Source organism: Entelurus aequoreus, linkage group LG09, assembly GCF_033978785.1.
Source record: "Entelurus aequoreus isolate RoL-2023_Sb linkage group LG09, RoL_Eaeq_v1.1, whole genome shotgun sequence".
Taxonomy (NCBI): Eukaryota; Metazoa; Chordata; class Actinopteri; order Syngnathiformes; family Syngnathidae; genus Entelurus; species Entelurus aequoreus.
In genome coordinates, this window is record NC_084739.1 from 64,518,305 (window position 1) to 64,533,214 (window position 14,910).

The 14,910-nt window shown below is 44.4% G+C and overlaps 1 protein-coding gene across 2 annotated transcripts in view; it reads right to left on the reverse strand.

The window, feature by feature from the left end:
• LOC133657624 (disintegrin and metalloproteinase domain-containing protein 12-like) overlaps positions 1 to 14,637 on the reverse strand; it is a 164,126-nt gene extending 149,489 nt beyond the window's left edge. For both annotated transcript variants that reach the window (XM_062059182.1, XM_062059181.1), the window contains exon 1: positions 14,193 to 14,637. In XM_062059182.1, the coding sequence (XP_061915166.1) occupies positions 14,193 to 14,307 (115 nt within the window). In that variant the 5' untranslated portion in view covers positions 14,308 to 14,637. The remainder of the gene's footprint in view (positions 1 to 14,192) is intronic.
• Positions 14,638 to 14,910: the final 273 nt, after the last annotated feature.

Genomic DNA, 14,910 nt, shown 5'->3' on the forward strand with positions numbered 1-14,910 from the left:
ATTTCAAAACACCTAGTGTGTGTGTCATTGGTACTTTAACTTTAACTTTAATCCCTGAGTAGCGCTTAATAGCAGCAGGCCGGCCTCCAGGGCCCCAACTCCCCCCCCCCTCTGTTGCGAGTTGTTGTGATTATATGTAACATGTTTGTGTGCTATGGCAAATTAGTTTTTTTCCCTTGGACTCAGTCTGGACCCCCTCCCGAGGGTCTAGCCCAGGGGTCGGCAACCCGCGGCTCTAGAGCCGCATGCGGCTCTTTAGCGCCGCCCTAGTGGCTCTCTGAAGCTTTTTCAAAAATGTATGAAAAACGGAAAAAGATGAGGGGGAAAAAAATAAATTTTTTGTTTTAATATGGTTTCTGTAGGAGGACAAACATGACATAAACCTCCCTAATTGTTATAAAGCACACTGTTTATATCAAACATGCTTCACTGATTCGAGTATTTGGCGAGCGCCGTTTTGTCCTACTAATTTTGGCGGTCCTTGAACTTACCTTAGTTTGTGTCCATGTATAACTTTCTCCGACTTTCTAGGACGTGTTTTATGCCACTTCTTTTTCTGTCTCATTTTGTCCACCACACTTTTAACGTGCGTGAATGCACAAAGGTGAGTTTTGTTGATGTTATTGACTTGTGTGGAGTGCTAATCAGACATATTTGGTCACTGCATGACTGCAAACTAATCGATGCTAACATGCTATTTAGGCTAGCTATATGTACATATTGCATCATTATGCCTCGTTTGTAGCTATATTTGAGCTCATTTAGTTCCCTTTAAGTCATCTCAATTCAATGTATATCTCATGACGCACTATCTGTATGTAATATGGCTTTTAATTTGTTGCGGCTCCAGACAGATTTGTTTTTGTATTTTTGCTCAAATATGGCTCTTTCAACATTTTGGGTTGCCGACCCCTGGTCTAGCCTTTGACTGATATTTTTTAATCTTCCCCCCTTTCCCAATATCACCTTTTCCCCCACCTTTTTTAAGGAGTGCCGTAAGTGGCTGATCCGTTGGCGGTCCTGTCTTGTCTCCCTGTGACGTATGTCTGCTCTTAGTGGGACTGTGCCGAAAATGTAATTTCAGTTCTTATGTGTCTTGTACATGTTAAAGAATGGACAATAATAGAGCATCCTGAATCCTGAATGTAGTAAGTCATACTCATTTTGTGTAGTAGTGCTGAGAAACTAACTCACAAACTCAATAAATAACTACATGTAGTAATTCTGCTAAGTAATTGCTCAAAAGACACTGATCCAACAACTTGTTACAGAGTTTCCTAAAATTCGGAGTTTACTTTTTGCGTGATTCCGCTGACTAACTCTACTAACAAACTAGCTAAATGATCAGCGGCTTTCACAATGTTCTTCCTTGTCCATACACAACCTCGCAAAAAAAGTTAGCGAAAACTCGTCTGCAGTTTCATTCACCTACTTTCTAAACGTTCTTTCTTGGTCCATGCGGCAACTCCTGAGAATGGCTACGTTGTTTTTTCACTGCTAACTAACCAATTAATCGCTGTACGAAGCATAGTTTTTACATAATTTTACTTACGGACAACCGTCATTGATAACATTTTCCAGAACAAGGGCCGGATTGAATCTGTTCGTGGGCCTGATCCGGCCCGCGGGTCGCAAGTTTGACATCCTTGCCCTATATTGCCAAAAGTATTTGGCCACCCGTCCAAATGATGAGAATCAGGTGTCCTAATCACTTGGCCCGGTGTATAAAATCAAGCACTTAGACATGGAGACTGTTTCTACAAACATTTGTGAAAGAATGGGCCGCTTTCAGTGATTTCCAGCGAGGAACTGTCATAGGATGCCACCTGTGCAACAAATCCAGTCGTGGAATTCCCTCGCTCCTAAATATTCCAAAGTCAACTTTATTATAAGAAAAGTGAAGAGTTTGGGAACAACAGCAACTCAGCCACCAAGTGGTAGGCCACGTAAACTGCCAGAGAGGGGTCAGCGGATGCTGAAGCGCATAGCGCAAAGACTTTCTGCACAGTCAGTTGCTACAGAGCTCCAAACAAGCGACCTTCCAATTAGCCCAAGTACAGTACGCAGAGTGCTTCATGGAATGGGTTTCCATGGCCGAGCAGCTACATCTAAGCCATACATCACCAAGTCCAATGCAAAGCGTAGGATGCAGTCGAGACACCTTCTCTGGACTGATGAATCACGCTTTTCCATCAGGCAATCTGATGGACCAGTCTGGGTTCGGAGGTTGCCGGGAGAACGCTACATTTCGGACTGCATTGTGCCGAGTGTGAAATTTGGTGGAGGAGGAATTAGACTTAGACTTAGACTTCCTTTTTATTGTCATTCAAATTTTAACTTTGCAGTACAGATAAGAACGAAATTTCATTGCATTAGCTCATGGTAGTGCAGGATAAAAAATCAATAAGGTGCATCTTTGAGTACCTTGAAGGTAGAAAAGCGCTATACAAGTACAACCCATTTATCATTATTTATTATATATAAACAAATAGATTACTGTACAGATAAAGATATTGCACTGTTGCATATGCATCCAAGTTTATGGATGTATGTTATATTGTCTTTATATTCCAGCCAGTTAAAACATTTTTTGGGGGAATTGGGGGGATTATTATGATGCGTTCAAGAGTCTTATGGCCTGAGGGAAGAAGCGGTTACAGAACCTGGAGGTTCTGCTACGGAGGCTGTGGAACCTCTTCCTAGAGTCCAGCAGTGAAAACAGTCCTTGGTGGGGGTGGGAGGAGTCTCTGCAGATTTTCTGAGCCCCGGTCAGGCAGCGGCTTTTTGCGGTCTCCTGGATAGGAGGAAGAGGAGTCCTGATGATCTTTTCCGCCGTCCTCACCACTCTCTGCAGAGACTTCCAGTCTGAGGCACTGCAGGCTCCAGTCCAGACAGAGATGCTGTTGGTCAGCAGGCTCTCTTTAGTGCCTCTGTAGAATGTGGTGAGAATGGGGGCAGGGAGCTGTGCTTTTTTCATCCGACACAAAAAGTGCATGCGCTGCTGAGCTCTTTTTACAAGAGCTCAGGTGTATAGGGGACCAGGTCATATTGTCAGTTATCTGCACCCCCAGGAACTTGGTGCTGCTTACCATCTCCACTGCTGTGCCGTTGATGAAGAGTGGAGCGTGGCTGGATTGGTGCTTCCTGAAGTCGACGATGATCTCCTTGTTCTTGTCGACGTTCAGGACCAGAATGTTGGTTCTGCACCAGTCAACCAGATGTTTCACCTCCTCCCTGTAGTCCATGGCGTTGTTGTCACGGATGAGGCCCACTACTGTCGTGTCGTCCGCATACTTCACAATGTGGTTAGTAGTGGACCTGGCATAGCAGTCATGGGTCATCAACGTGAACAGCAGCGGACTCAGGACGCAGCCCTGGGGGGAGCCGGTGCTCAGGGAGATGGCACTGGAGGTGTTGTTGCCCACTCTCACATACTGGGGTCTGTCTGTGAGGAAGTCAAGCAGCCAGTTGCATAGGGGGGTACTGAATCCAGACGTGGGGTTGTTTTTCAGGAGTTGGGCTTGGCCCCTTAAAGGCCTACTGAAACCCACTACTACCGACCACGCAGTCTGATAGTTTATATATCAATGATGAAATCTTAACATTGCAACACATGCCAATACGGCCGGGTTAACTTATAAAGTGCAATTTTAAATTTCCCGCTAAACTTCCGGTTGAAAACGTCTATGTATGATGACGTATGCGCGTGACGTCAATCGTTGAACCTGAAGTATTGGTACACCATTGAATCCAATACAAAAAGCTCTGTTTTCATCTCAAAATTCCACAGCATTCTGGACATCTGTGTTGGTGAATCTTTTGCAATTTGTTTAATGAACAATGAAGACTGCAAAGAAGAAAGTTGTAGGTGGGATCGGTGTATTAGCGGCGGACTACAGCAACACAACCAGGAGGACTTTGAGATGGATAGTAGACGCGCTAGCCGCCGACCTCACCTTGACTTCCTCCGTCTCCGGGCCACCGACCGCATCTATGATCGTCGCTCCGTCGATCGCTGGAACGCAGGTGAGCACGGGTGTTGATGAGCAGATGAGGGCTGGCTGGCGTAGGTGGATAGTTAATGTTTTTAGCATAGCTCTGTGAGGTCCCGTTGCTAAGTTTGCTTCAATGGCGTAGTTAGCAACAGCATTGTTAAGCTTTGCCAGCCTGGAAAGCATTAACCGTGTATTTACAGGTCCATGGTTTAATAGTTTTGTTGATTTTCTGTCTATCCTTCCAGTCAGGTGTCTATTTATTTTGTTTCTATCTGCATTTAAGCCCGATGTGCTATCACGTTAGCTCCGTAGCTAAAGAGCTTCGCCGATGTATTGTCGTGGAGATAAAAGTCACTGTGAATGTCCATTTCGCGTTCTCGACTCTCATTTTCAAGAGGATATAGTATCCGAGGTGGTTTAAAATACAAATCCGTGATCCACAATAGAAAAAGGAGAAAGTGTGGAATCCAATGAACCCTTGTACCTAAGTTACGGTCAGAGCGAAAAAAGATACGTCCTGCACTACACTCTAGTCCTTCACTCTCACGTTCCTCATCCACGAATCTTTCATCCTCGCTCAAATTAATGGGCTAATCGTCGCTTTCTCGGTCCGAATCGCTCTCGCTGCTGGTGTAAACAATGGGGAAATGTGAGGAGCCTTTCAACCTGCGACGTCACGCTAATTCCGGTACAGGCAAGGCTTTTTTTTATCAGCGACCAAAAGTTGCGAACTTTATCGTCGATGTTCTCTACTAAATCCTTTCAGCAAAAATATGGCAATATCGCGAAATGATAACGTATGACACATAGAATGGATCTGCTATCCCCGTTTAAATAAAACAATTTAATTTCAGTAGGCCTTTAGTTCCAGTGAAAGGAACTTTGAATGCTCCAGGATACCAAAACATTTGGACAATTCCATGAGATGGCACTTCAAGTTCATATGTGAGTAAAGGCAGGTGGCCAAATTATTTTGGCAATATAGTGTATCTAAAAAAATATAGCTGAAGGGAAGGCATACATCCAGCTGTCAAACTGGGATTAAGATGTACTGTCTGCCTTCCAGTTGTGTCCCTGCTCATGACATCTGTAAAGCATCCTTCCAGATGAATCAATACAAAAGTATAAGTGCGCCAGTTGACGTCTAACGACATCGGCGTATCTACGGCTGGAAGACGCCGATGGTCGTAACGACCAACGAGACAACAAATCAATGCCGCTCTGTCCTCCAAATGTCAAGTGACAAGCCACCCGCGGGGCTTCCGCAGGGGTTATTTCCTAAATGGCTTTCGCAGACGCCGGTTGTTTTAACCGGACGGCAGCCATTCGTCAGCGAGTCACATCCCGGGGAGGGAAAAACCTGCGCTGAGAAGGTGGGCTGCGCAGAGCGAGGGAGGGAGGATGCGGTTGTTCGGCCAACAGCGGACGCACTAATCTTTCTAATGAATTCTGTCTGACGCCGCAGCCGGACCAGATGGGAGTCGCAAATCTAATCCGGGTCACTTGGTCGTCCCGCTAATTATTTATTGAGCTTCCTGGGTTCCAAAAATGAGATCAGACCCCCTCAGACAAGTGGTTGATATGCAGAGGAGCGACAGGCAGAGGGGATTAGAAATGCAACTCGCTTCATTCTTGGCTGTTTTTATTGTCGCTGCCAGAGTTCAGAAGACGCTCCGGCTCTCCGGGGTTGATGGCGCTTGATTTAAACACTCGCTGATGTTTTCCCTTTTCCCTTTTAATGTCTTCCACAGGCTCGTCGTGAAAACTGGAAGACGTGGTGGGAAAATAGATGATCAGAGAGCGTGCGATTACAATGCTCGATTCCCTCGTTATTTTTATGTGCTAGAAATGCTGCAGTTAAAGCCTGGAATCATTTCATCGCAGCGTCTCCGATAGTCTCTCTAATTAGTGCCGGATCAAAAAAGAAAAGAAAAAAACATTAGCAGCTGTGGCTGTAGGCAACCTCCTGATGTAGTTGTTGTATTAAATTCCACAAAATGGCAGTAAGCAGAAGCTTTATCGTCCTTGGCATGCGCTTTAAAATGTCCGTGTTGTTTACAATGAACTCAGAAGCCGCTACACTTTTTCCCCACGCTTTGATCCATGCGGCTTATAAAGTGGTGCGGCTCTTTTATGGATTTTTCTTCACCGACGGCCGTAGTGCAGGTAGCTGTCACAAAACGCATGCAAAAACTCTGAGATGGTGTGTTGTTGTTTGTGCTATAGCGCCATCTTTTGGACGAGTCCGCTCACTGCAGCCGTCTAGCCGTCCATAACGTTCCTACTCGCATGGATTCTTTATTCATCTCTCCAAGCAACGTTGGTAAGTTTTACAATATAGCTAAAACTGTTTATACGTACACTTGGTCTGGAGTGACCATCGTTTTAGCGCGGTTGACCAGAAGTAGAAGTGCTGTTCAGTCTTATAGCCGTCCATAGCGAATCTACTCGCATGGATTCTTTATTCATCTCCCCAAGCAACGTTGGTAAGTTTTACAATATAACTAAAACTGTTCATACTTACACTTGGTCTGCAGTTACCATCTTTTTAGAGCGGTTGATCGGAAGTAAAAGTGATGTTTAGTCTTCTTGCCGTCCATAGCGTTTCTACTCGCATGGATTCTTTATTCATCTCACCAAACAACGTCGGTAAGTTTTACAATATAACTAAAACTGTTCATACTTACACTTGGTCTGCAGTGACCATCTTTTTAGCGCGGTTGACCGGAAGTAAAAGTGCTGTTTAGTCTTCTTGCCGTCCATAGCGTTTCTACTCGCATGGATTCTTTATTCATCTCACCAAGCAACATTGGTAAGTTTTACAATATAAATAAAACTGTTTATACATACACTTGGTCTGCAGTGACCATCTTTTTAGAGCAGTTGATCAGAGGTAGAAGTGCTGTTCAGTCTTCTAGCTGTCCATAACGTTCCTACTCACATGGATTCTTTATTCATCTCCCCAAGCAACATTGGTAAGTTTTACGATATATAGCTAAAACTGTTTATATATACACTTGGTCTGCAGTGACCATCTTTTTAGAGCGGTTGACCGGAAGTAAAAGTGCTGTTTAGTCTTCTTGTCGTCCATAGCGTTTCTACTCGCATGGATTCTTTATTCATCTCCCCAAGCAACATTGGTAAGTTTTACAATATAACTAAAACTGTTCATACTTACACTTGGTCTGCAGTGACCATCTTTTTAGCGCGGTTGACCGGAAGTAGAAGTGCTGTTCAGTCTTCTAGCCGTCCATAGCGTTCTACTCGCATAGATTCATTATTCATCTCTCCACGCAACGATGTTAATTTTTACAATATAAGTAAAACTGTTTACTCTAGATCTGGGTGAGTTTTTGCCTCATCCCTCACTTAAAACGTGAGTGTAGAATGCACTATTGACCTAATAAGACCTGATAAACCCAAAAGAGAAAAAGATGATACATTATTATTTGCCCACAGATGCTACCTAGTGGTTGTTTGAGCACACTGCAGCTAGTCCTGGATAGTCCCACTCCTTAAGGGTTTAGTCCCGGGCAGGATTCTCACACAAATGAGGCATGAATACAACCTTGCCTACGGTACTGAACCGACCCACGTGAGGAGGCGGAGGTGTGATATGTAATATTCTGACTGATTTTGTAATAATTACATTTTAGACAATTATCGCCCCAATTTGGGTAAAGAAACAACAGACAGGAGAAGGCATTCGACCGGGAAGTCTTGTGGGGAGTGCTCAGAGAGTACGGGGTATCGGACTGTCTGATTGTGGCGGTCCACTCCCTGTATGATCAGTGTCAGAGCTTGGTCCACATTGCCGGCAGTAAGTCGGACCCGTTTCCAGTGAGGGTTGGACTCCGCCAAGGCTGCCCTTTGTCACCGATTCTGTTCATAACTTTTATGGACAGAATTTCTAGGTGCAGTCAGGGCGTTGAGGGGATCCGGATTAGGTCTCTGCTTTTTGCAGATGATGTGGTCCTGATGGCTTCATCCGGCCAGGATCCTCAGCTCTCACTGGATCGGTTCGCAGCCGAGTGTGAAGCGACTGGGATGGGAATCAGCACCTCCGAGTCCGAGTCCATGGTTCTCGCCCGGAAAAGGGTGCAGTGCCATCTCCGGGTTGGGGAGGAGATATTTCCCCAAGTGGAGGTGTTCAAGTACCTCGGAGTCTTGTTCACGAGTGAGGGAAGAGTGGATCGTGAGGTCGACAGGCGGATCGGTGCGGCGTCTTCAGTAATGCGGACGCTGTATCGATCCGTTGTGGTGAAGAAGGAGCTGAGCAGGAAGGCAAAACTCTCAATTTCCCTGTCGATCTACGTTCCTTCTTCTTCTGTCGTGTGTCTAGATTTTCAGCTCTGTTGAGGCGAGCCAGGTCAACGTGTCATCGTCCAGGTCAATCAGACCTTGTTCGCCATTTGGTGGCCGGTGTTTGGGGCAACTAGTTACTATATGCTCTACTGTCTGGACTGGGTCCCCACACTCGCAGGAGGCATCTTCCGCAAGTCCCCACCTCTTCATTGCTGCTCCGTAGCGTCCGACGCCGGTCCTCAAGCGGTTGAGGGTTGTCCACTGCTTCCGGGGCAATTCCTGGCCGGAGACGTCTGTGGGGTCGTCGATGTAGTGGTGCAGCCTAGATGGTTCTGCTAACTTCCACTGTTCTCTCCATCTCGTCTTGACCCAGGTGGCCTTAGGAGTATCAGCTGATGTTGTGCTGAGCTTGCATGGCAAAGGGGCGCCTTGACTTTAGGCGCATGCGTCGTGGTGTTTCTGTGACGATCTTATGGAGGAGGTGGGATTCGCTGGTCTGTGCCTTTCGGGAGAGGGCCAGTGTGGCTGCTTCTCGTCTGATGTTTGCCGGGGCGATGTCAGCAAGGACGGGCAGTTGGTTTACTGGGGTCCCTCGCAGGCACCCGGAGACGGTCCGCAGGGCGCTGTTGAGGGCGACATCCAACTTCTTTACATGGGCGCTACGGCACCAAACCGGGGCATAGTACTCGGCGGCTGAGAACACCAGGGCCTCTACGTTCCCATCCTCACCTATGGTCATGAGCTTTGGGTTATGACCGAAAGGACAAGATCACGGGTACAAGCGGCCGAAAAGAGCTTCCTCCGCCGGGTGGCGAGGCTCTCCCTTAGAGATAAGGTGAGAAGTTCTGTCATCCGGGAGGAGCTCAAAGTAAAGCCGCTCCTCCTCCACATGGAGAGGAGCCAGATGAGGTGGTTCGGGGATCTGGTCAGGATGCCTCCCTACGGAGGCGTTCGGGTGGCAGTACCGGTAGGAGGCCACGGGGAAGACCCAGGACACGTTGGGAAGACTATGTCTCCCGGCTGGCCTGGGAACGCCTCGGGATCCCCCGGGAGGAGCTGGACGAAGTGGCTGGGGAGAGGGAAGTCTGGGCTTCCCTGCTTAGGCTGCTGCCCCCGCGACCCGACCTCGGATAAGCGGAAGAAGATGGATGGATGGATGGATGGAAACAACAGACTTTTTTTTTTTAATGAATGCATATCCTGTGTGATCATGTATTTTCATGTTGTTCTTCTCTAGACATCAAACCAATTAAATCAACAATTCCTTTGCTGATTAAAGACTAAAACCATACTCCACGTTGCCTCGATTGCTTTCAGGGAAGACAATTAATTGCACAAAAATGTCCTCGCTCGGCGACGCATCGCTAACTTCAGTATTATTGAGATGGCAGCGTGCCGGCGGGTGTTGGCAGCATCATGGCGAGGCTCCGGTGCACATTTTGACTCTTCATCTGGCTGCGTTTCAGGAGTGCGTCCATGTTCGGGGCTACTAAACTACTAAACTGCACTCAGGCTGGATTTGGGCGGGGAGTCAGCGCGTGGCAGCAGCCCAGCGTTGGCTTTCACCACAAATCTGGCAACTATTTCCGACGCGGAGGTCCCGCCTTTCGTTCGACAACAGCTTGTGAACACACTTGAGCACTCATTGTGATGATGCGGTGCACTTGTACCCCTGTTTGCCGCCACGATAATAAACATATTGACACGTTTTTTAGTGCTGCCTGCTTACAGATTGTACACACCCGATTGCAGCTGGCGAGTTTAAGGGAGTGCATTGAAGGAAACGATACAGACAGGCGGTGGAGCGGGTATCCCGCTGATATCAAAACGAGGCCTTGTTGTTCTACTTCCTTGTTCACACTTACAACTACTCACTGCATTCATATTGTGCAGAAATGTTCAATCACTGCGCTAGTAAACAAACAGTACAGGCCAAACGTTTGGACACACCTTCTCATTCTATGCGTTTTATTTATTTGCATGACTATTTACATTGTAGATTGTCCCTGAAGGCATCAAAACTATGAATGAAATAACTGAAAACATGTTTCATATGTTAGTTTCTTCAAAATAGTCACCCTTACTGCTTTGCACACTCTTGGCATTCTCTCGATGAGCTTCGAGCACACCTGTGAAGTGAAAACCATTGCAGGGGACGAGCTCTTGAAGCTCATGGAGAGAATGCCAAGAGTGTGCGAAAAAGCAGTAATCAGAGCAAAGGGTGGCTATTTTGAAGAAACTAGAATATAAAACACGTTTTCAGTTATTTCACCTTTTTTCTGTTAAGTTTCTGTGCCGTCATGAACCTCTACCTGATCCTATGCAAACTTCTAATTAATCCTTCAATCAATCCATCTATTATAATTCGTCAGAGAAGGTTGGAAAGGAAGCTAACACTACTAGCTGTGTTCACTTACCAGAGACAAAGTGTTCACAGCACAGTCTGGAGTGTTCTGTAGGAACTGAAACTTGTATTAGTAGATTAAAGTTAAAGTACAAATGATTGTCACACACACACTAGGTGTGGCAAAATTATTCTCTGCATTTGACCCATCACCGTTGACCACCCCCTGGGAGGTGAGGGGAGCAGTGGGCAGCAGCGGTGGCTGTGCCCTGGAATAATTTTTGGTGATTTAACCCCCAATTCCAACCCTTAATGCTGAGTGCCAAGCAAGGAGGTAATGGGTCCCATTTTCATAGTCTTTGGTATGACTCGGCCGGGGTTTGAACTCACAACCTAATGTGACAATCTACAATGTAAATAGTCATGAAAATAAAGAAAACGCATTTAATGAGAAGGTGTGTCCAAGCTTTTGGCCTGTATGGTATATTTAGTGAAAGCTTGCAAAAAAGTTGCATGGTGGATCAGACCTCTACATGAGTTTATGTTAGGCCTGGGTGATATGGCCTAAAAATAACATCTCAGATTTCCCCCCCCCCCCCCCCCAAAATGTGATTTTCGATTTGTTTTCCTTTATAAAGAAAGCAATGAATACAAATGACATACATAATTCAAAACAAGTTTTCTTTTATATGGTCAAAAGCTACTAGTCTGAAATGACGCCGCATACACCACGACATCTTACTATTAGCAAAATTACGATTTGAATGAGATTGTTCTTTTTAGACCAGATATAAATTGTACTTTTTATGGAATCATTTTCAAAAGGACTAAATTAAGAGCTTCCTCTGGGAAGCAATACTTAAGTCTTGTCTGCGGAGAATGTTCATGTTTTTAAGAGCAGACTTAAGCCCCACCTTTTTCATTTGGCTTTTACCTGATATTAATTATTTTATTGAAGTCATTCGTACTTTTCTTTTTATCTTATTAGTTATGCAATATTTTATTTAGTTATTTGTAATTATTATATTTTTATAAAAAAAAGTTTTTAATCTTTACACGTTTTACTCATATTTTATCCTTTATCTCTACTCATGTTTCTCAGTATTTTACAGGTTTTATTATTTTTACTTTCCAGCGTTTCTCAGAGGGAGCCATCTTCATCAGGGGTTACCGGCCATGCTGTGGGGGCGCTGTGTGTCAGCATCCTGGTGGCCATAGTCTAGTGACCTCCTGGTGCAGATGGCTCCTGTGATAGTGTTTACTCACCTGGCTCCTCTGTACTCAGCCATGCATTCATTTGTTCATATATGTGCATATGTGTGTGTGTGTGTGTCATCGAGGTATTGTTTTTAAGTCTGTAAGTCAGTGTTTTTCAACCTTTTTTGAGCCAAGGCACATTTTTTTCATGGAAAAAATGCGGAGGCACACCACCAGCAGAAATCATTAAAAACTGAAACTCAGCAGTTGTTGGATATGACTTTAAACCATAACCAAGCATGCATCAATATACTGTAGCTCTTGTCTCAAAGTAGGTCTACTGTCCCCGCCTGTCACATCACACCCTGACTTATTGAGTTTTTTGCTGATTTCCTGTGTGTAGTGTTTTAGTTCTTGTCTTGCGCTCCCATTTTGGTGGCTTTTTCTCTTTTTTTGGTATTTTCCTGTAGCAGTTTCATGTCTTCCTCGACGGCTATTCCCCACACCTGCTTTGTTTTAGCAATCAAGAATATTTCAGTTGTTTTTATCCTTCTTTGTGGGGACATTGTTGATTGTCACGTCATGTTCGGATGTACTTTGTGGACGCTGTCTTTGCTCCACAGTAAGTCTTTGCTGTCGTCCAGCATTCTGTTTTTGTTTACTTTGTAGCCAGTTCAGTTTTAGTTTCGTTCTGCATAGCCTTCCCTAAGCTTCAATGCCTTTTCCAAGGGACACTCAAATTTTGTTTATTTTTGGGCTAGACACCTTTTTACCTGCACGCTGCCTCCCGCTGTTTCCAACATCTACAAAGCAATTAACTACCTGCTGCCACCTACTGATATGGAAGAGTATAACGTGGTAAGTCTGCCGATCTCCAGACAGTACAGACACTCAACATTATTTGCGGATTATATTTACTGGTTGCAAAAAATATTTTTAACCCAAATAGATGAAATTAGATAATCTCCCACGGCACACCAGACTGTATCTCACGGTACACTAGTGTGCCGCGGCACAGTGGTTGAAAAACACTGCTGTAAAGCACTTTGCGTTGCATTTATTTTAATGTATGAAAAGCGTTTTATAAAAGTTGAGCAATAAAGTTTAAATAAAATACTTATTTTTAACAAAAAATATAGCATTGCACGTTGCATGCAAATAAGTCATCTCTACATTGAGATTTATAATGTGCAAACTTCAACTTTTGAATTAAAAAACATGAAAATGTAGTATTATTGACTGACGCATGTTTTTTTTCCCCGAGTTTATTATGTTTATCCATCCATCCATTTTCTACCGCTTGTCCCTTTTGGGGTCGCGGGGGATGCTGGAGCCTATCTCAGCCGCATTTGGGCAGAAGGCGGGGTACATTTTATATATAATTTTAATAGTTTGGGGGACGGAAAAAAAGAACATTTGACATGTGTTTAATTGTATTTCTAGACTGTAAATTTTAAAAAAAAATCCAATAAACAACGGTTTTTAAAAAAAGAGTTGCATTTCTCATGCTTGACTGGAATTTTCGGTTTCAAATGCTGGAATAAGTTTTGTCGTTCTGCTGGCTTTTTTTTTTAAAACAAAACTTTGCAGCGTGCAGTCATTTGCTCCACGCCTGCAGTCGCAAAACCAAACTACTGACAACACTTTTCTTTTCTTTGGAACAACAGCATTAGCCATGTTTTGCGAAGTGTGTGTGACTCTCCGCCCAGGAAGTAAGGGGGAGGGCGGAAGCTGCGGAAGCCCTAAAGGGGCAGAAAGTATGCTTAAGCAAAAGGAGAAAATCCGATTTGTTTATCCTTAAATCGTCTGCAACAAAAAACTCGAAATTATCGATAAAAATCACTATATCGCCCAGGCCTAGTTCACAATGTATAATAGTGGAAAAATATCTCAATAGGATGCTACACCCACATGAACAAACATGTTAAATGACAACATACATCCATTTTCTACCGCTTGTCCCTTTTGGGGTCAGTGTCAATCAAAATGAAGCATTATTATCTTTGTAAAGGCTGAATTTCATGTGCAACTTCTGTATTGTATGGTGCATGTGTTACTGATGGAATGGGGAGTTGTAATAGTATTACACTTGGATCAATATATATTTTTTCCCCATTTATAATTTCATGCATAAATGTCAATTGAAAAATGTGGTGTTTGTTTACATGCTAATTTCAAAGTTCTGATAAAATATTTTTAAAAAGATTTTTTAATCAAATAAAATGCATAAAAACGTGCCTGGTGGAAGTGGGAATGCAAAAAAATATGGATATAAATCACAGTATCATAAATACTGTACAAGTATTGGCAACACAAACAAGAAAGGCTTTGGACATGATGCCTTCACTTACCCTCCAGAGTATTGTAAATGTCGCTGTCAACGTCCGCGATAGCCGAGGTCAGGCAACAGATGACAGCGAAGAAGACGAGGGAGACCAAGTTCTTCCTCCGCCGCCAGAGTCTCATGGTGGGACCGGATGAAAGCACCCCGGAGTCGACCCAAAACCGGAACGGAGACCCGGTGAAGGAAATTGAGCTGTAGTAGTAAAAAATGTTGGTGGGCAACGCGCGGGCTCCGACGTCACGTGGCGGGCTGACTGTCAAGCTTGAGAAACGGGAGGGAAGATTCTCCTTATTCCGTTAAATGAATGTCATTCGAGTCTGGTGTCGGGAATATATTTTGCTATCTTAATGTTTTATTGTGTTGGTCTACCGCGGACATGGCAGCCGGGAGAGAAGCGCCGCTTAATGAAAGGATGTTGGTGTGTGGGGAAGACCACCAAACACACCATTTGAGCCATGTGCGATAAGCAGCCCTCCGGGTCCTAGCGCCCAACATGTATACTAATACACAACAGAGCTCATTTGATACCCAGGATAATAGTATTCAAATAAATAGTGTAGTATTTCTTTTAAAGTTCCCACAACACTGCATAATGATGCTGGAATGTATACAGTACTTTTAGTAAGCCATTGTGTTTCTCTGTCTATGGCTCCTTTAAGCACTAGTGTGCGATGTATCCGTTTTTTCAAACATATAGACTAGGGGTCCACAAACTACGGATACGG